We start from the raw sequence: 21,018 nt of genomic DNA, 5'->3' as shown, positions 1-21,018 counted from the left end.
CACACTTCATTTTCTTGCTGAAAAGGGGAACTCAGGTCTGAAAAACTTCACAGGTGAACACCAGCCCGCACCCAAACACCAGCCTGGCCTTTTGACACAAGGCTGTGACTGACCTCAGTGGGACAGCCAGGCTTTAACCCAGCTGTCCTGCCTGACCCACAGAGCAGACCAGGTCAAGGCTGTCTGAAAACAGGAGCCCTCCCTGGGAAGCTGACTGGAGGAGGGCAGGGGTGGGCAAGGAGCTGAGGACAGTGCTGCCTGCTTTGGATCAGGCTGATATGGGGTCAGCTGGTGGACACTGCCCTGGCACATCAGCCGGGCTGATCAGCAGCTCCCTGCAGCACATGCTGGCCCTGTGTGAAGCAGCCTCCCTCTGCCTGCTTTCCAGCACTGAGGCAGCCTGGGACTGTGCTGTGTTTGTGCAGGTGGCAGCAAGGGCAGCCCCAGAGAACAGGTTTGCCTCTGTTTCCTTTTCTACATCTGACTGCCAATCTCCGCTTATCTGTGTCAATAGGTTGGGCTCTCCTCGTGTGCTTGGCTCACCTGATGCAATGCTGCAGCATGAAACCATGACAGCATGTGGTATGTATTCGTGAAGGAAAAGTTCTCCCGGTTGTGCACAAAATGGGAACCAGGGATTCTTCCTAAAACATCTTAGTAGAACATCTTAGATGAAACAAAGTGTCTCCTTTTCCCTTACACGAAAGAAATACCCATAAGGATCAGCATTCAATGGCATGAAGCTGTGTCGGGTGACTTAGGTTTGATACTAGGAAAAGGTTCTTCACCTAGAGGGGTGGTTGATCACTGGAACAGGCTCCCTAGGGCAGTGGTCACAGTAGAAAGCCGGAGTTCAAGAAGCATTTGGACAACGGCACATGGTGTGAATTTTGGGGTTGTCCTGCACAGGACTCGAGGTTCCTTGCAGGTCCCTTCCAAATCAGGATATCCTATGATACGATATGAAATGATTCTCATTGTAGGGCCCGACTTAGTGACCTGGTGGCCAGGAATCCTCTCCAACTCCCCTGCCATGTCTCACCTCCCTTTTGCTTGCTTTAGTGGAGCTATGGTGCATTACAGCACTGTACAGTCTTTATGAAACAATCTCGTACTAGCCTGACATATTCACAGCACCACAGAAACATGACTTCCCAGATGCTGAAGTGAAAGAAGCAGAGTTAGTTTCCGCCTCTTCCTTCCTAACTGTCCCCGTTTACTGCAAACATGAGGGTCAGTAGGGCCCTGGTGGGTGTCACAGGGGATTGGGAGCAGGCAGGGGAGTGGTGGGGCCATCAGGATCCTTCTTCCACACTGTGAGAATGGTTTTCTTAAAGCTCATCTGCACACAATTGCATCAGCCTACTGCAGAGTGAGTTTTCTAAGCAGATACCCAAGGTGATTAAAGCCAGCAGCTGTCTCTTTTCAGTTCACATCAGGCCTGTTCTGGTTAGAGCATCATTCAGGAGCAGTGTTCAGCTACCTAATGTAACTTTATTTAAACTGAAATAGAACTGTATGTCAATTGTTAATTAACTGGGTCAGATCGGAATGAGTGGGCATGTCTGAAAGCTTTTTGTGAATTAGAAAGCTGCATAAGGCAGGCTGAATCCAGCCTATTTAATGTTTAAATAATTGCCAGAGTTTCGGCCACTATTTCTCAAGGTAAGACAGAAAGTATCAGCAGCACAGCCCTGGGTCAGGAAGCAGCTTTTTCAGCCTATGCCCTAGAAACAAAGTTTCTTCTTTAAAAGGTGTCCTCCCCTTGTTCCTGAGCCTTGTTTGAGAACATGTATATTAGTTCCACCTTCCTTAAACACTGTCTTAGTGTCTATAGAGAACACAGGAAGTCTGTTTTGTTTGTGGGTTTCTTCTCTGGCTGGGCTGTTTTTGCATTGCAGCTGGTTTATCTTTGGCAGATAGCAATGTGTTCTTGGCAGCAAACTTTCACCTTGAGCTCAGGGGGCGTAGCCACACTGTATTTTGCACACCTGTGGTGGGGAACTAGGAAAAATTTGCCTGTTTCTGTCTCTGCTGAGATGTAAAAACCAGTTTCACAGCAGTGCTATTACTGTTTTGTAGAGGCCCTGGCTCCCAAGACTTGAGCACACTGGAGGGCTGCGTGTGTGTGCATGAGCAAGACTCTTGCTGCCCTGCATGGACTTCAGCACTCAGCGTCTGGCAATTGGGCATACTTCACCAGCAATACAATCACAAGTAACATTGTTTTGGTGTGTGCCCCAGTAGAGCTTCTAAATCTCCTTATCTACCCTGCTCACTATTACTGCTCATAACACTGTGTGTGGGTAGGTGCTGTGATGATGAGCTTGCTGAGCCACTCCCTACACTGAGATATTCACAGGGACTGGCGTTGATGTTCCCCGAGGTGCCCTTGCCACTAAGTGCAGGGTCTCTGGAAAGAAGTCAGACCTTAAATAGGTGTTCTCGCAGCAGAGTAAAAAGAAAGAACACTGAGACCATCAGGAAGAGCAGCCCAGGTCTGTCCTGATGCTAATGGGGATCAGCACCACTCCAGCTGAGCTATTCCAGTGCCTATTTCCATCTGATTGCAATTGGGAAAGATTAACTCAGGTAGGCAGGATATGCTAGATATTAGTCTTCCAAGATATCAGTAAGGCATCCAGGATACTGTAAATGATCCCAGAAGCCTTCTCCTTCCTTTTCCCTCACAAATTAGCCTGCGAGTGGGGTGGGGGACCCCTGAGAGTGGGGCACAAAGGGGTATTTTAGTGAGTCAGAGTAGACTTGCCATTGGACATCCCCCTCCTGTGCCGGGCACAGAAGGCAGCCCAGCTGCCACAGGGGCACAGAGACCTGGCAGTGCCTTGTGTGACTGATGCCAGGCTGTGTATGAAATGGACCCAAGAGATCTGAAATAAATCAGTTGGGCTGTGTTCTTTGGTATTTCCCATCCCCAAACTGATGTCCCTCTGACTGCATGTTCACAGGCTGTGTGCTACATGCTCCTCTGCTTTTCTCTTCCTGCAAAGGCAAGTGCTGATTCACAAGCTGCTGCTGTTGTTCAGCCAAAACCCCCATCCAAAACCCCTTCTGTGGGGTCTGATCTCAAAACCAGTCTCACTGAATCAAAGGCTACTTGAGCCTTAAGGTAAGTTTAAACAACATCAGATGTAAGCAGTGCCTAGCAGTGTGAGAAAACACTGTGTTCTGCCAGCCCAGTGAAAAGAGAAAAAAAACCTGAAGTGAAAGAAACCCATCAGAACCACAGTTTGGATATGTTCCCCCCAGGAGCTGCTCCATCTCTCTGCACTCAGGGCATGTTCACACCATGGCAAGGAATGGCATGAACTCACTTTCATTAATCACTTCTTGTCAGCAAAGCAAAGTGGGAAGTAAATTCTGTTTGCTGAAACCACCATGCAGGTGGTCTAAGCGAGTGGATGTCAGCTCAGCAGGAGCACGGAGGGGTGTGCACCAGGGGTTACTGTGGGTCAGCTGGTGTCCTGATTGCTTGTGATTGTGAGAACTAGCCTGAAGATGCAGACAATATAAAGCAGAGTGATGCTTATGAGGTTTTTGAATCTCATATCTGCTCTTATTTGGTCCTGGAGGTTTTCGGCAAAGATCACCCACTGAAACAAAGAAAAATCACTTTGCTGAAACACAAAGGACCAAGTCCTATTCAACCTCTTTCAATGCTTCTATGATCTTGCAGAGCCTTTGAATTCCTCTTTACCTACAAGAGGTTTACTACAGTGCAAAATGAGTTCCTGGAACAAAAAGATGCTCCTTTTCAAGGGGATATGGGTTGTTGAGGCTTCAGGTAATGCTTTGAGGTGAGTTGTCATATGTTGCTAAAATAATCTTTTCCCACCACTTTCTTCATGTCAGCATTTCTAGAGCTCCAGTACATTGTGGCTGCTGTTGTTATGTAAAAATTTATGAATGGCTGAAAAGTTCAAAGGCATATTGGCAACCCCAAGTCCCGAAAAACCAGGAGTCATCCCAAGCCCTACCCTGTTTCCCAAGACAAAGTTGTTTGCCAACTATTTCTTTTCTTAACTTTTTTTTTTTATTAGCCCACAAACTTTAGGAACTCTTTATTCACCTCCCAGTTTTTTTGAGCTTTTAGATTGCACTAGTTTCATGGTTTCAAATCTTTCATCCACAAAACCTTGAGGGCTAGGGACATACTTTGTTTACAAATGAAAGCTGAAATTCCCTTGTTTCAAGGAGCTGGGATTTTAGGATATAATACCCAAAGCATAAAAGCTGTGATAAAATCACAGGAGTTGCCAGCAGTGCACAGAAGAAGAGACACTGGATTGCAGTGAGCTGCAGGCATCACTGGCTACTGTCATTTTAGGGAGTCAAATAAAAATAACATTGTGGTTAAACATGAGCTCTACAGGCCTAACTAAAGAAGATAACCTCATCTCTTTCTAGCTACAGTGCTTCACAAAAGCATTGCCTTTGTAATCCTCTGGATTAATGTTCACACTCAAGCACTCTGCCCCAGAAGCCTCTGCACCCCTGGCAGAATGCATTTAAAAGGATAAAGCCTCTCTGGGATGCAGAGGAGGCTGATGCCAGCCAGGCACCTCCTGGGACACGTGGCTGTGGCTGCTTCCAAACCAGGAGCATTTCAGCCCAAGTAATCCTCCTTTCTTCCCTCTCATTCCTCTTGACTGTTGCTTTAATTTCAGTGTCGTGCCGCCTTTCACGTAGCCCCCTTCAGCCTGAATCGGATCCCTATTGTCTGTGTTGTCAACACAGCTGTTTAAATCCCTTCCCCCAAATACCCCAGCTTTCCAGAAAGCTCCTGCCTGCAAGGCCCAGGCGATGTTCTGAGTTTGCAGCTTTCTGTCAGGTCCTGGGCTGAGCTCAGATTCCTGTTTGGACCAGCATGAAGTCAAAACGGAAACGAACTCAGGAAAACCCTCCACTTCGGCACAGCCTGATGTTCACTGACTGTGCTGGAGGCTGCTGTAGCACTCCAGCCTGGGACTGGCAAGCAATGCAGGGCAAAGCGAATGACTAGCATTATTAAAAATGCTTTGCAATTATACAGCACCTTTTCATCTGAAGATTTCAAAGCTTTGTAGCACTCACGCAAAGTTACTTATTATCCCTGGCGTTTAGCAGAGTCAGGAAAGGAAGGAAAGCAGCAGCTAAGTGACTTGCCTTAGGTCATGCAGTGAGTCGGCGTCAGAGGTGGGAACTCAGCCCGAAGTGCTGACTCTGTGGCTCATGCCCCAACGCGAAGACACACCTCGCCTTCTCCCAGAGTTAGAGTGCCAGACCACCTCCTTGGGGGGTGCAGAGATGGGGCAAGCACTCTGCCCACCCAGAGGGTCAGCACAGCCCGGGCAGTGCACTGGAGACACCCGGCTGGGAGCAGCACCCACCGCTCCTAAGCCCTGCTCCATTCCCCTGGAGCCCTGTGCTCACTGCTGAGGGGCTATTGTGGCATCTGTTGTGCCTGAGGCTGCAGACCAGCTTGCCATGGCATGGTGTGGCTGAGTGTAGCTAAGTATACCAGTGACCTGGAGGGCCTGGAGGGCAGGGTGTGGTGTGCCATGCCCCAGGGCTAAGCATGGCTATTGCAGACCCCAACTCCAGCATGATCCCTCCAGCCCACTGGCTATATGCACACGGGAAAACCACAGGGACCTTCCTTGACAGGGGACAGCTCTAGGGACAATTCAACCTTGATACCCCAGAACACACTGTTGAGGACCAGAGATGGTTTTCCTTTATCAGCACTGCAGCCAGGCTGCTACTCTCCCACTAGCCAAGCCTTGGCTACAGTGAAGGTGCAGCAGCACTGGTTTCCTTCAGACCAGGCGGTCCAAGCCGGCCAAGGAGCCTGGATATACACTCAGTCACCTGCCAGGAGATCAGAAACACATTTGTAAGATGTTACACTCTTTGACTGGCTCAACGGGCTGTGCTGTGGGAGGGACTGGGTGCCAAACCTTTGTGGCTTTGCAGCAAGAGAGCTGAAAATGTCAAGTCCTTGTATACCAACACTTCTCTAACTTCAGGCAAGTGGTGGGATTTAGTGACAGTGTGCTGCTTCCTGGAGGAAAGTCAGAAGGAGGGAGAGGATAGACAGAGAAAAAAGCAGATGTGAAATGGGGTGAACAGAGGCAGGCAGACCTCTAGACCTCACTGGCCAGGAGAAGGCCTTGGCTGTGTGTCTAGGCCCTGCTGAGGTAAAACTTCTTGTTGATGTTTACCACAAAGGATGACTTGCACAGTTTTATTTATCAGGTGAAAAAAAAAAAACCTCAAAAAACCACCAACTAATCTGCTTCTGCTCTTCCACTGAGCTACTTACTTTTACCCTAGAACTACCAGGAAAATCCCCTTTGGTCAAGTTTTTTCTCAGAGACTTGAGATGCTGCAGGTTTTTTAATGATAAACAGTACCCTGTTCAAAGTATTACATCCCTATTATGAAGGCAGGCATGACTGATAGAGCTTCAGACGTCAAAGGGATGTATTTAAATAAATAACAGGAACTAATCCATATAGCCAGCTTTCCTTAGGAGCTTGGAGATTTACATGTCTAAACTTTACTGCAATGAGACTCCAGGACTGGGGATAAAACTCTAGTTAACTAGAAGCATAACTTCACTGGAGATAAAACCCAGGCAAGGGGAAAATCTTGAAGACAGAGACTGAAGTAGAATGAATTTCAACCTCAGAAACGATACTTAGAGTGAGCAATCATTACAAGGAATAATTTTAAAAAGCAAAAGAACAGATCAGGTATAAAAGCTATGTCTCAAAAGTGAGTTGGAGTTTTGTCTTTTAAAGGACATCAATAAAAAAACGGGAAAAAGCTTTTCCTGGTTGCATATGGCTGAAGAAAACAGAGGAGGAAAAAGAGATTATATGGGGTAGAGGTTAATTTGTATTGGGTATGTGCAAAACCTGAACTCATACTTTTCTTTAACTTTTGATGACGATGTTAATCATGTGGCTGCAGATGTGAGGGATAAGAGGATAGGGGTATGGAAATGTTCGTGGCCAGGATAGAAGCAAATCTCAGGGCTCCTTCCTGCCCTGAAGGCAGAGGAACGGGCTAATCCACATGCCAGAGCTCTGGAAGAACTGGCCCGATGTCTTTAACAGGTCCCTCAGTCAGGGACGGGAGCACAGTGAACCTGAACAGAAGTGAACTGATCTGGACAAGAACAGGCATGAAGGTCTCATCTTAATAGAATATGGACAGCTTCAGAAAAAAAATGGTGAAGAAAAGGCTAGCAAAAGAGAGGGAGGTAATGGCATGAGATTAAATGGGTTTATCAACCCCATTTATCTTTCTTGGGTAAGACAAGCTTCAAGCTATCTGCTTAGTGAAGGAAATAGGGTGGATCTCACCTATCTGGACTTAAATTGCACATTTTATATGGTACCATGAGGAAAGTTCTTAAGAAAAGGGAGAAGTGATTTAGCACAGGATATATAAAGATACATCCTTAAAGACCTGCTGTAAGAGCAGCGCAGGGCTGTCAGGCTGGAGGGCAGCTAGCAGGGGAGTGTTAAACATCACTCCTGCAGATCTGGCAAGCGCTCTTGTAAATGAGCCTGGTACTAATGTTACTGGAGAACTGGTGAAATTGCTGACGACAGAAAATATGAAGCAACCTCAGGACAAAAGAGGCTTGAGATATTACACAGGAAAAGGCAGTTAGCAGCAGAAAGTGATGGTCATAGGCACAAGTGACCAAACCCTTTCCTACAAACTAGCTGGCAGCTCACACTTTGATCAACAAGTAACTGACTTGCCAACACAGTGGAAAGAGGAAGCAAGAAATGCTGTCCTGGAAGGCAGCAGGAAAGGTGCAGCCCAGGCTGCAGCGAGGGCTGGGGTGAGCTTGAGGAGAGGGTATTTCACTTCATTTTGCAAAGCAAATGCCAAGAGCAGGAGGATTTCTCTGCATAGATACTTGTAGTAAGGGAAGAGAGAAGACCTGATGGTTCTAAGGGCCAGTGCTGGTACAGAATAAATGATCAAAAAGAGGCATCAGACATTTTCATTAGAAGATCGTTACTAACCATTTGACAATGTGGTTCTGGAATAGCCTCCCCACTGCAGTTGTGCATGCAAAATATTAAATTGCTTTGAGGATGGAACTTGGCAAGTTTATGAAAAGGATTATATCACACAGTGCCTTTGACAGAAGAGCTGATAGCACAGAAGTTCCTGCCAGTCCTAAGCACAAAGGTAAATGTTCTGTAACCCTCTGTCCATATAAATATAGAGCATGTGATTATATACACACAAAAAGCAGGCACATGATTTATTAATCACAGGACCTCAGCTTGTCAAATAATAATTACAAGGCAATAACACACCTTGTTTTAATAAATGGCTCCCTAAGACTTTCTCCCACAGTAAACCAGTAAAAAAGGACAATTATTCTGAGGTAAATGCGGTATTTCATGTTTCTGGTTGTTAGCTCTTAAATGAACTCACTGTCTGGAACCCTTAAATCAAGTACTCCCATTTTTCTGCACATTTCACAAGTTCAGCCCTTTCCAGTAAAGCGTCTTTTCAGATGCGTGATTGCCCTTTGTTAAGGCAAGAATGAACAGATGACAACGGCAGCACAGAGGAGACATGCCTGGAACAGTTTTACAGCACAGACCCAGTGCTAATGCTTCTGCCAGCAGGGCGTACTCAGAACTGTGAACAGGGGAGGCTTCTTGTGCAGTGTGAGGGGCAAATCCTGGAAAGCCATGATAGCGACAGGAAGGCAGCGGTTTGGGAAAGCGTTTATCCAAAGCCATGGCAGTGGGTGACACTGCAGTTTCCACGCTCAGGCAAACGCAGTGTGATCCCCCTCCACCTCCCAAGGGTGCCCAGCCTCGACAGGCGCTGCTCACACAGGTCTGCAGCGCAGCCCGGCTCCCAGCTCACTGACGGAGCTGCACGACAATGTTCAAAAGCAACTCTAATTACTGAGCTTCAAAAAAAGTGAAGGCGTGTTTTAGTACCCTTTCAACCTGGAGCTGACGCTGCCTGATCAGGAATGGGATTGCTGTGCTTGCAGTTCATTTTATGAAGGCACTTTTGTAGAAGATGCAAAAATAAAAGTCGTTTGAAGGAAAAGAAAGCAGAAGGCCAAGAGACAGGCAACTGAACAGAGCAGACTGATTTAACAGATATGATACATTTTTGCTGTCTGCATTATGTGTGGAAATTTATATTCCAAGTTACACAGTAACAGACTCAACTGTAATCAAACAGCACTGCTGAGGTGTCAGGAGCACAGATGCTGCCTATCGAAAATACTTAAAACAGAAAGTAAAACTTTGAAAAATCCGCAGTGGGGAGCACAAGGAAAATACTAAATGTTTCTAACCCAAGGCAGCTTCTGTCTGTTTTTCACTGCTCTGATACGGGAGGTCGGAAGACCTACGTGAGTCACCCCAGCGACAGCTCCGATAAACCTTGATGAAAAGCAAAGGCCGGCAGCAGACTGCCCAGAGCAGCCTGGAGACACGCCGTGTCTATTGTGCACTACACATCGGACGGGGGGAAGGGCTGCTCCACGCGTTTTGGGGAACTTCAGCCAATGGATTCCTCCCCTGGGTGTTACGGGAGGGCTTGGCCAGCATGTGAGAAAGGGAGGGGAGAGTTTGAAAACAACCCAGCAGGCTCTAAGGAAGGAAGGCTGCTAGAAAGTGACCTGCTCGCCTCCGTGCAAGCATTTTGCTCCAGGTGATCGGCGGAGCTCGGGGTGGAAGCGCAGGAGGGGCCTGGCAGCTCCTCGCGGGTCCCGCTTGGCGCGGGTCGGCACAGGTAACCCGGGATGCAGGTGCGGGGCAGCGGGCGCTGGGCTGAGCAGCCCACACAGGTTGCCTCGAGCCGCAAATCCACCAGAAATGGTCGAGAGAGGGTTTTTTTCCTACGGGAGGAGGAATTCTGGTCTTTTGTTTTAATGGGGATTTTGGCAGTATTTTTGCTATTAGTATGGTGGGGGAGGGAGGGCAACAGGGAGCAAGCAGGTCTCCACAGATCAGAGCTTGGCATGTGATCAGCTGTCTTTTAATTATTGCAGGCAGTTTTGAGGTTAGAAAGGCAAAAAGAGGAGATATCTTTTAGTACACTAGTTGATACAATGGAAAAATACAAATGATCTTTCATGCACATCAGCTCTTTTACAGGTCACAGTGCTTTAGAAATCAGAAAATATGCACAGTCGAATCTAGAGGAGATTTTCAGTGATTGATAACTCAGCTGCTAATAGACACAATAAGCAGAAGAAAGAAAAAACACACCATTTTCTTGTCTGGAGGTGTGCTGGATGGTTTAGGGTTTTTCATCTTCTTTTGACTACTGACCCAGCTTTTAGGCCTCTTGGAAGTGATCCAGTCCTAAATGTCACCAGAAAATCTTCTAGCAATTTTTTACAGTGCTTTAAAATGTGTAATTGGCATGATGTGGTATTTTGTGGCATCTTCCCTTGTGCAGGTCCTGGTTACTGTTTCAGATTCTCTGCCACCTCTTTACTGAAAAATCTCTTTAAAGCCCCTTTCTGCCTTGCAGGGGAAGCTGAATTCCATGATCTATGTTAATAGCTGGAATTTATTTTCCAAATCTCGGTTGTGACATTGTAGTGGTTTGCTTGGTAGGCGCTAGTCAGTGGAGGTGCAAAGAGCAAACTAGGAATTGGTTTTTGATTGATGGGGAAACAACGTCTGCCTCTAGGTTGTGCATGAAAAAAAGTCTTGTGTGAGCACGTTGGACTGTTCTGACTTTAAAAAGTCTGGAATCTGGTGTCTTCATGAGCAAGAAAGGTTTTTTTTCTGTCATTTGTCTGATGGGGAAAGTATCATAAAAATATGCAATCGTGCTGCACATTCTTTTAACAGATAATTGTTGTTTTAATTCTTAAACCCAGTTTTGATGATTCATGCAGAGCTGGGCCAGTAAATGAATTCAGAAGCTCTTACACAAGGGAACTTTGGCTCTTATTTCAGTCAGAAGTACACAGATTTGGAGTAGAATTATACTGGAAAAATATGTAAAAATACTATGAAAATCAAATCATAATCTGTTAACTGAGGAAGTTTCTCTCACTGGCAGCTGAAAAATCCTGTAACACACAAGTACCAGAGCAGAAGTGATCTGTGTTTGCTTCCCTCATTGAGCTGGTCTGCTATTGCTTGGGCTCTCGGGAGTGACAAATTAGGGAGAGAAAACAAAGGGTTAGCTGAGTTTTTAGGAGAGACTGAATGGAAGCAAAACACGACAATGACTGTCATCTCTAATTAAGTGTCTGGCCTCAGGCGGTTCTCAAGGAATAAATAGGGTAAATGTAAACTAAAATAAGGTAGAAAGTTTGGAAGGCTGTTGGATGGACACGCACGGTTTGGCTGTCCATCTTACACCTGCACTGTGTTCAGAGTTCCAGCAGTGGAGAAGGCGGATGCAGCACCTTTTCCCGTCGATTGCCTGAGCAGTTGGAATCCTGCCTGCCAAATCTGTGGTTTCCCAGTCCCCCACCCAAAACCCTGTCCCAGTGCTGAAGAAATGGTAGAGGGGTCATGTGTGGAGGAGCAGCAAAAGGTCTGAAATCCCCTTGTTAGGCGAGAGAAACACGCACAAAAAAGAGATAATACGTTATTTTTCTGATGGCTTTAGTTCAGAAAAGGAAAAAAAAATTTATTTCTAATGAAAGGGGGCAGACAGCACGCTGAGGGGGATCCAGGTACAGCTGTCCAGGCTTGCCCCGGTGCAAACACCCGGCGTCCCCAGGCGGGATGCGAGGAGCTGTCCTTCCTCGTCCAGGGGTCGGTCCCTTCACACGTGACCCAAACCCTGTCACAGGTGTTGCCCAGCGGTGCCAATGATCCCCCTAAGCGGAAGGATTAGAGCTGTGACTGCCCGGTTCGGACCGTGGACGCTCCGGGCCGTGTCACACGGAGCAAATGGAGGCCATGGGCAGGTGCGTGTGCGGCGCCCCCTCCTCCCCATCCCGCACCAATGGCTCCTTCCCGCTCCCCCCGCCGGCCCGCCCAAGATGGTCTCGGCCTTCCCACAGCTCCGAACCCGCTCCAGACCCCGCCCGCCTCCATCCGCGCCTGCCGATTGGCTGCGGCGGCGGGCAGGAACCAGCCAATCGCGGCGCCGACGGCGGCCCGGTCGCTGGGGTAGAAAACACAAACAAGCAGGGGGCGGGCGCGCGCGCGGGGGCGGGGCCGGGCGGCGGCGGGGGCGCGCACGGGCGGCGGGGGCGGGAGCGCGCGGCGGCGGCTGAGGGGACGCGGCCCGGCCCCGGCGGCCCTCAGGGAGCGGCGGTGCCCAGGACGTATCCCGGGAGCTGCGAGCGCATCCCGGGGGCTGCGGGCTCTCCCGGGCCGCAGCCAAGCCGCCTCAGCTACTGCCAGGCCTGTGCTTGTGCGCCAGCCAGGCCCTCGGCCCCGCTCCCAGCGGCCTGAGCCCTCACTCCGTCCCGCTCCTCAGGGCTGGGGGTGCGTCGCCGCTGGTCCCTGCCCGTGGCACGGGTTTGGTGCGGGTACTGAATCTCACCTGGTTTGTGTGTGTGTGTGTGTGTGTGTGTGTGTGTGTGTGTGGCTGCAGAACAGCAGCTGGTGCTGGCGGATCTCCAAAGCTTCGGTGATTGGGGGGGAGGTTGGCCTAAAGTTGGGGAGAAGGGGAAAAAAGTGTATGCTGTGTGGGAGGTTCCTCAGGGATATTTTGCACATAAGGGAGGTCTTGATGAGTTTTGGAGGCCTTGTCCTGCAGCATGTATTGTTCCTAAAGGTTAATGTGCCACTGTTTGTCGGCTGGGGTAGAGTTGCCTGTTTGGTTAAAGGAGTGGTGGTGGGTACAGAGCACGAAGCATATTTTATTGGTGGATTTCAGTGACTTAGGAAATACCCTTGTCTGATGAACTACTTTAAAAGCACTGTTCATATCAGTGATTCATCTTAAGATCTCTTGCGGCATTCATGTTTTGCAGATGCATAAAGTGACTTCTGTCCATTTTGTTCATGTATTATCTCCTGTAACAAAATCTGGAGGTTATTTATTCTGATGTTTTTAAGGCAGTTTTTCAACGTTGATGGGTAGTGCTGTATGCAAACTAGAAAGTGATGGGGTTTGGATACAGTGATGAGTACCAGAATCCTGAAGCTCCAGCAGATCTGGTGGCTTGAGTTACTGAAGGGTTGAGAAGGTACATTGCTAAACTGAGGGTGTATCTCCTGATCAGTGTGACAGCAGGAATTGTAGGGCTCAGGTATTCTGTCATCCTTGTTATGAATAAAGTAAGGTGCTGGATCTGAGAAAGACAGCACATGGAAGTTGTGTTGTTATTTATTATCTTGTCAGAGGTGGAGGATTTCAACCAGGGTCGTCTATAGGAAAAGCATTTCTCCACTTGCAATTTAGGACTTGATTATAAACAATGAAAGTTGTGATTATTCTTTAATACAGGTTTTGTCCTTTGTTGTCTTTTTCAGAGGTGGACAACTGATGGAACATTCCACTGGGAAGAATAAAACTGTTCTTAGAAGATAGTTTGCACAGATTACACTGAGACCCGCACGGAGAAATCTCTCAACCAAGAGTGACTGGGAACACTTGGACTCCTGAATGACTGCTTGAGGTAACTCATGGAAAACGTTTATCTAAAGAAGTGGTGTGGGGCAGGGAGGACTTATTACACAAGGCTGGTAACTTCTTGGATTGGCACTAGGAAACCCAAGATAACGACAGCTGAATGCTGTGCCCTAAACCAGAGTTGCTTTATTGCCAACGGTCCTTGATGAGTCATGGGTCTGTGGTAGGCAAGTGGGCAGGGGAGGGAAAAACAAGGGAAGAGAAGAAAAGGGGAAGGGAGAGCAGTTGTTTGGTGTCAAGATCTTGCCAGTCAATGGTGAGCAGTTCTTGGGGCAGCAAAGGATGAGAGAGGGGGGAAAAAAGAGCCACTGAATTTTTATGGGGCAGACACAAATACTAATGATATTCCCAGGCCTACGAAGCGATTTTTAAAACTCTTGCAGGTGGAAAAGTGTATGGGGGAAATCTGAGACTGCTTAATTTCTTAATAAAGGAAATTTCCTTACATAAAGGAAAGATGCATGATGCCATCCCTTTCACAGGGGCTGGGGTGGTTTGTAGGACAGCAGCTACCGGGAAGAGGGAGAAAGAGTAACAGAAGAAGTGTTTAAGTGTAGAGAACTTTATCCCTTGCAGATTTAATGGTTGTTGTAAAGAGTGTTTGAAGGGTGCAGAAGCACAGATGCGAAAGCTTGACAGCTGTATATACCTGTACAATAGAACATAAAGACTCTGTCCTTGAGGGGAGGAACAAAAATTAACTTGTTTTCTAAGGGCTGGTCTGAACTCGATAACTTGGTACCATTTTATCAGTGTAACTCACGTGAAGAACGTTCCTCTCAGTGGATGCAATTATAACATTGATATTGTGTGCTCATACAGATAACGACTTCGGAGAACAGGACAGTCTAGGTTGATAGCGGGGGCTTTTATCAGCTAAAAAAAGGTGCATACACAGGGCTTTTACCCTTAAAATAACGGCTTTTGTCGCCTTTATAAGCAACAGAACTGACAGCTGCTAAGACATCCAGGCTTAGAGGTGTTTGAGAGTGGTGCTTCTCTCATGCTACACCATTTACCTTCCCAGGAACTTTTCAGTGGTTACTGATAGTTAATTATAACTTAAAACCCACCGCTTTTTGCATTGCATTTTGTGAGTGAAGCCTTTGCAGCTTTTTACTTTTAAGATTTGATCTAGTGTTTTTCTTTCCCTAAGCTTCTCTGTTTCTGTTTAGGCCTTGGAAGGAAAGCATTAAGACTTTACATTTCACAGTCAGTTCTGTTCAGCAACTATGGAAATAGAAAAGGAGCACATTTATATCACCCCAACAGGTAAGTAATGTATTCAGTACTTTTTCACTTAAAATTGCTTAGCTGACTAGAAGTCAGCTAAAAGAAGTCAGTCAGTCAGAAGAAAAAATGTATTACCTGATAATTTTCTAACAGTACTGGTTAAAAAAACCAAACAACTCATCAAAAATTTACAGAATAGTTATTTCAATTTTATATCATAGTATCCTGCTTTATTACATTTATTTCGAAATTTATTAAAATAACAAAGTTAACATTTCTTTAAGTTCCTGAATAGTATTGGAACTTGTCTTCTTATCTTCTGAGTTCAAGTAATGCTGGTGTGAAGAAAAGAATAAGCTCAAAAGTAAAATGTGTAGGTGTGTTTGAGAAGTACAAATTCTGCTTTTAAGTAACTATTTACCTCAAAATTAGAGGAAATAAAAAGATGAAGGACTTGGCTGGAAGTAGGCTGGCATGGGAAAAATTTAGGAAATATGTGTTAGGGACTGCTCTGAAATTCACTGTTTTGTCCATATCACGAATGTCTCTTATGATGCTTAGTCAAGGTAACACAGCTTCATGTTGTTTTCTGTGTCTCCAAAGTTTACGATGGTCTGGACTGACTCCTTTATTCAGAGGTTTTGTAGGTTTAAATGTTTTTGAGAAAAAAATGTTATACGTTAAGATGGTATGTAATGCAGTTGAGGTAGCAACATGCTCCATATGATTTCTTATATTAAAGCAGGGTTAGGCTGATGTAGAAGATACATTACTTCTCAGCAATTTAGAATGTATTTGGATAATAAAGGGGAATCTGCTAGAGAGCTGTGTCGACCAAGTTTGGACAATTAAATTGGCATGTAGGTCAGTATTTGTAGAAGGCTTTGTTAATTAAGGTAGCACCATAAAAGCACAGATTTTAAGTGAGCCTGCTTGGCTTAATGGCAGGGTAATAAGGTAAATTTGGATAACTTCTTAGTATGTAGCAAGCAAAGTATTAAAGTTTATAGAAGACTGTTATTGCTTATATATGTGTATGTTTTATGATGCAAAAATGAGAAACTGGAAAATCTGCATCATTTTATATGTACTTTTAATTAAATTATTTTATTTTAGAAAATTGTTGGAAAATAATATATGTGTCCAGCCTGTTTTTTCAGGTAACTGATAGTGGAGGGCCAGTTGGTTACAGTATTATGGAGAAGGAGGTTGCAGCTGGAAGTGACAGTGTTATATAAAAAATATTAGTTTAGTAATGCAGTGAGAAATATTAAGTATTATGGGTTGGATGTTTCCTGTGGAGGATTTCCGTTAGTCTTGAACCTGAGATCAAGATTGTGTAAGGAGGTTGGACTGTAGCTTCCCCTTTTATCCCTAGTTGCCAGATCCAGACTTGTGTTAGTTGTTGGCCATTTTCTTTGGAAACTGAGAAAGAAGTGGTCATTGAAAAGTGTAGTTTCTGGACAGCCAGGTTGCAGGTCTAAACTGAAAAAGGTCATGGGAGACTGGGCATGAAGAATTTGAGTGCATATTTGTCTGAGATGAGCTGGTTGTGCTGATGGGGTCTCCTGGGGAATGAGAGGAAGGAAACCTATTCTGTTTGGGTTTGCTTTTTTCCCCCTCTGCTAGCTTTATGCAAATCTCTCATTGTTTTATTAAAATGTTAGACAAACTGAGAAAGCTGCTTGTGAGGAATCTTTTCCTGGATGTGATGCATGCTCTTCTCTTTTAGCTTGCTGCAAGCGTAAAAGGAATGCTTTTGTGGGAGTAATGAGTGGAAAGATGAAGCTTAGACTGGAATGGCTGCATTTGCTCAGCTGTAGCATTCGCATCTGCGAACACTAGTATCTAAATGTTATTTCTTTGATCACAAAGGAGGCAGTTCCATCGAACTTTACTCAGTTTGTAATGTAGTATCCTCTTTGATATGGGTAAATACTTTGAGGTTGGAAATATTTTATTAGCGCACTTTGCTTTCAAAACTGTTTTTCATGGACCTGTTTTGAAGTGATAAAACACAGTTCTGAGAAGTATTGCTAAATGAATGTTTCTAATGAGGATGTATTGGTATGGTGAAGTGACACATTAGCTAAGTTCAAATACAAATTTAAAATACTTTTCATATTCTGGGTTCATGGCAGTAAACTTTTCTGTAAAGCAGGTTTGGCACAGTTGGAAAACCAGCTGCCTCTGTGGGCCTTATTATTGCTCTTCTAGGACTGGAGCTATAGGTTGTGTCTTTGAGATTCCACTTAGTCTGCAAGAAAAGGAGGCTGTTCCCTTTGTGTGTGTGTATCTTTCAGTTTGCAAGGACTCCTAAGGTACTTACTGGAATGTAAATAGGTCCCCAGGTGCCTTTTTTTTTTTTTTTAATGTTGATGAGTTAAGAAAGGGAAGAAGAGCTTAGGAAGGGTTTTGGCTCTAATGCTCTCAGTACAACATTCTGCTGAACCATACAGCACGGGACACACACACACAACTTAGCTGTGAAATAGGACTTGAGGTCTAAATTTTAAATGTGCACTAGCTTCCTTAAAGTGTGAAGTTATTGCACTTCTTGGTGCTCTGAGACATTTAGAGATCGTTAAGTTGTGAGAGAGTTTTCTGTTGGGTGTGAAACAAACCTATTATATCTGATTGTGCTGGAGAATAATCCATGTCTGTTTTAGAAACAGTCTTGAGGAGCAATCCATAGAGAAGAGAGATCCCACTGTTTCAAAAGACTTTATGTATTCTATGAATCTTCATTACTGAACTCTCCAAGCTTTGTATTAAACAGCATTTTCCCTCCCCACCTTTAAAAACAAGATCTAAAAGTAGTGATGTTTTTATATTCTTCTAAGTCTAAACCATTGCTTTTCTTGCTAGTGAGCTGTGTTTGAAATTCCTTGAATTGAAAAAGGGGAATGTTGGTTGATGATTTAGGGAATTAATTTCACTTGGGTGACTACTCTTTTAACATTAGTGAGTTTGTAGAGAATTTACTGTATTGGCAGTTTCATTTGTTTCTAAATGAAGAGATGAGTGGGTGGAGTGAGAACTAGGCACTTAGATCTTAAGCGCTGAAGAGTTCTGATAGTTTTTGTTTAACAAGGGTGGGGTTTTCTGTGGTTTATGTTTTTTTAAATGGTTTATTCATTTGCTTTCCAACTCTTGACATATGCTCTGTTTAGGCTGTAAATATTTTGTGCAAGGGAATAAGGAACTCCTTATTACTGTGATATGTAGTCTTATTTTAAAACCAACATAATTTGCCTTAATGCTGCTGGAAATAGATGTTCTGTATAATGTTATAATCCTTTTTAAATGCAATGTGTTTTGGTATTCTGACATAAAAGTGTTTAACAGATTTTTTTTTTTCTGTCTCCTTTTTAAGAACTTGAGAATCTAAATGATGCTCCATTTTCTGGTGATGAAGAAAATGGTGGATCTGAGGAACGAAAAACTGAAATCAATGGAAATTGGATTCCTGCAACTTCAATTACTGAAGCCAAAATAAATGCTAAAGCGAAGAGACGGTTGAGGAAAAACTCTTCTAGAGATTCTGGGAGAGGAGACTCTGTTAGTGAGAATGGAGAGACACTGAAGATTGGAGTTGTACCAACGAGCCCAAAGGGGAAACTCCTGGACAGGCGATCCCGGTCTGGAAAGGGCAGAGGTCTGCCAAAGAAAGGTTGGTGTAACTTAGTGAAGAGAGTAGCATGAAATTCTTATATGTAGCAGAAAATCTTATATGTCTGTGATCAATTAACTTCTGCCTTTGAAGTAAGTACCTTTTTGTAGAAGACTTAATACACGAATTTGAACTGTTGGTGTTTCACAGAACTGTTACTAATGCAAATTTAAAACATGGTTATATTTGAAAGTACAGTTTCAACCTTCAGTAATTCCTGTGCAGTTTCGTACTGCTCCTGGAGTCTTACTGGAAAGTGATGAAAAGACTGTTGCTGAAGTGACAATACATCAGAGAAACATACCCTTTTCAGCATATATTGTTAGTCAAGAGCTGGGTACAAGCAGTGATAGATCACTTTTAAGTGAAAGGATCTTGTGTTGAATTCAGAAGTGTTCTTCGTAAACTGGTGGTCCTTACTTTCCCATATTTTGCCAGGTGGAGCAGGTGGTAAAGGAGTCTGGGGGACACCAGGTCAAGTGTATGATGTGGAAGAAGTAGATATTAAAGATCCTAATTATGATGATGACCAGGTAGGCAAACAGTTTCTTTGCAAAGTTGTGTTTTATTTCCTTTACTGATTTCATTTGCTGTGATGGTTATATTAATGGAAGCTTGACCTTATGAGTTATGTGAATGTCAGCCTGGCTGCACTAAATGCTCAGTTTTATGTTAAAAAATGGATTATTGGCTAGTTAAAGTCAGCTGGTGTAGAAGTGTCACAGTGTAATACTCACAGATCTTACCCCCTGAGCTGTCTTTATGTGCCTGACTAAGCAGCACTCCTTTCCCGGGTGTGTTCTCCACTGCTGGTTCCCATGGAGGTGGATGTTGCAGTGCTGCTCTGTGTTGCACACAGGCACTGTGTTAAAAATGCAACACAGACTTGCTCAAGTTGGGAGTTAAGTGGGGGACAGTATCCTTTATGGATTTTTTCTTGTCTCTGTATTCCCAACCCTCCCAGTGTCTTGTATCTATTTGGTATAAACTCTTCAAACACTAACAAAAAACAAATGCTGACATGTATTTATTTGGAATATGTTATGGAAGGTTGTATCTTACAGCCATATTCTTGGGGCAAGGGGAAGAAAGTAAAGCTCATTGGGCAGAGGAGGCTTTCTAACATTAAAAGGGAAACACTCATTACAAACACACTGTTAAAGTCCCTGAGATCAATATAATTGTAAGTTCTGTGTGACATAAGCAGAACAATGGTGGCGTCCTTTGAGTAGAGGCTATTTGCTGTAGCCATAGCTGCTGAAAGAGTGGTATGTGGGAATATCAAAACCTTCTTCCAGGATCAATTTTCCCTATAATTCAATATTTTACATTAATAGAGATAGTCATTAACATTGAAGCACACAGAAGAAAGTTTAATGAAGAATGAATATTCCAGGTAACTTCTGTTAACAGAGGCTGGTGTGATGGAATTATAGGTTTTTTGACTTCTGCTGTTATTTCTTGATCATGGAAAGTTTCTTTCCATTAAACGTTAGTTGGAAAACTAAGTCTTTGTTCAGATTTCTTTGTTCAGATCTGTAGTGTTGCTTCAAATGTTGCTTCTGTAGTCTGTGCAGAGTAGGGAACTGAATGATAGCAGGGAGATCTGGTGTGCTGGAACTCTGCAGGACAGGTGATAAAAGAGGTAGTTGCTGTGTGACTCTTTTTTTCCCTTGGAGAACGTCATTGCTCACAAATATTCTGACAATGCCTTTTCTCTGATTCGTACATGGTATCACCTGTATGGTCACACAGTCACAAAGGAAGAGGGAACAAGGCAGGGACTTGCTGTCAGGGACCCAAGCGCCACTTGCAGGGGAAGCTGCTGTGGCACAGCTAACTGTGCTGGCCTGGGACAGGAGCTTCTGTTGCTCTCCCTTCAGTACATAGGCTCCTGAACTGTCTGCTCGTGTGATGTCAGCAGAATCCTAGGAACAGAATTTAAAGTGTTTACCATTGTTTACCAGTAAATTCAGCCTTTCAGTTGAATTCAGGTAACAGTAAATTCAAAATACAAAGAAGCATAACATCTAGCCAGTATTGTCTACACTTTAACAGCAGAGATATAATCTGTTATTTTCTGGCAGAATACTGACTACCAAGAATAAAGCATTAAGGATTTAGAAGATCTATTTCGAAAGTATTAGCACTGCATAAGATATAAGAAGAGACAGTACTCAGGGGATATGCTTTTGTTATCTTTTAAAACAGGAGAACTGTGTCTATGAAACAGTAGTTTTACCTCTGGATGAAAGAGCATTTGAAAAAACTTTAACACCGATCATACAGGAGTATTTTGAACATGGAGATACTAACGAAGTTTCGGTATGTTACATGCCTTTTTATTTCTTTGTTTTAGGTGGCAAACCTGTAGCATACAGGGTAATCCAGTTGCTAGCTGTAAATGAGTTTATAGAGAAATTGGCAAGAAATGTGTTATAAGAGTACCCAAGCAGTTACATTTATTACCTGAGCAGAAGCAT

General features: G+C 44.5%; 1 protein-coding gene across 1 annotated transcript in view; it reads left to right on the top strand.

Moving 5' to 3' along the window:
* The first annotated feature begins 12,387 nt into the window (after window positions 1-12,387).
* The window catches only part of PDCD4 (programmed cell death 4 (neoplastic transformation inhibitor)), a 16,156-nt gene continuing 7,525 nt past the window's right edge, over window positions 12,388-21,018 (top strand). Inside the window, exons 1-6 of the mRNA XM_017839360.1 lie at window positions 12,388-12,520; window positions 13,470-13,615; window positions 14,805-14,901; window positions 18,239-18,535; window positions 18,974-19,068; window positions 20,747-20,968. Of these exons, the coding sequence (XP_017694849.1) occupies window positions 14,862-14,901; window positions 18,239-18,535; window positions 18,974-19,068; window positions 20,747-20,968 (654 nt within the window). The 5' untranslated portion in view covers window positions 12,388-12,520; window positions 13,470-13,615; window positions 14,805-14,861. The remainder of the gene's footprint in view (window positions 12,521-13,469; window positions 13,616-14,804; window positions 14,902-18,238; window positions 18,536-18,973; window positions 19,069-20,746; window positions 20,969-21,018) is intronic.

This window comes from Lepidothrix coronata, unplaced genomic scaffold (assembly GCF_001604755.1).
Source record: "Lepidothrix coronata isolate B3197 unplaced genomic scaffold, Lepidothrix_coronata-1.0 Scaffold8, whole genome shotgun sequence".
Taxonomy (NCBI): Eukaryota; Metazoa; Chordata; class Aves; order Passeriformes; family Pipridae; genus Lepidothrix; species Lepidothrix coronata.
The sequence above is the reverse complement of the archived record's forward strand: the minus strand, read 5'-3'. Positions and strand labels throughout refer to the sequence as shown.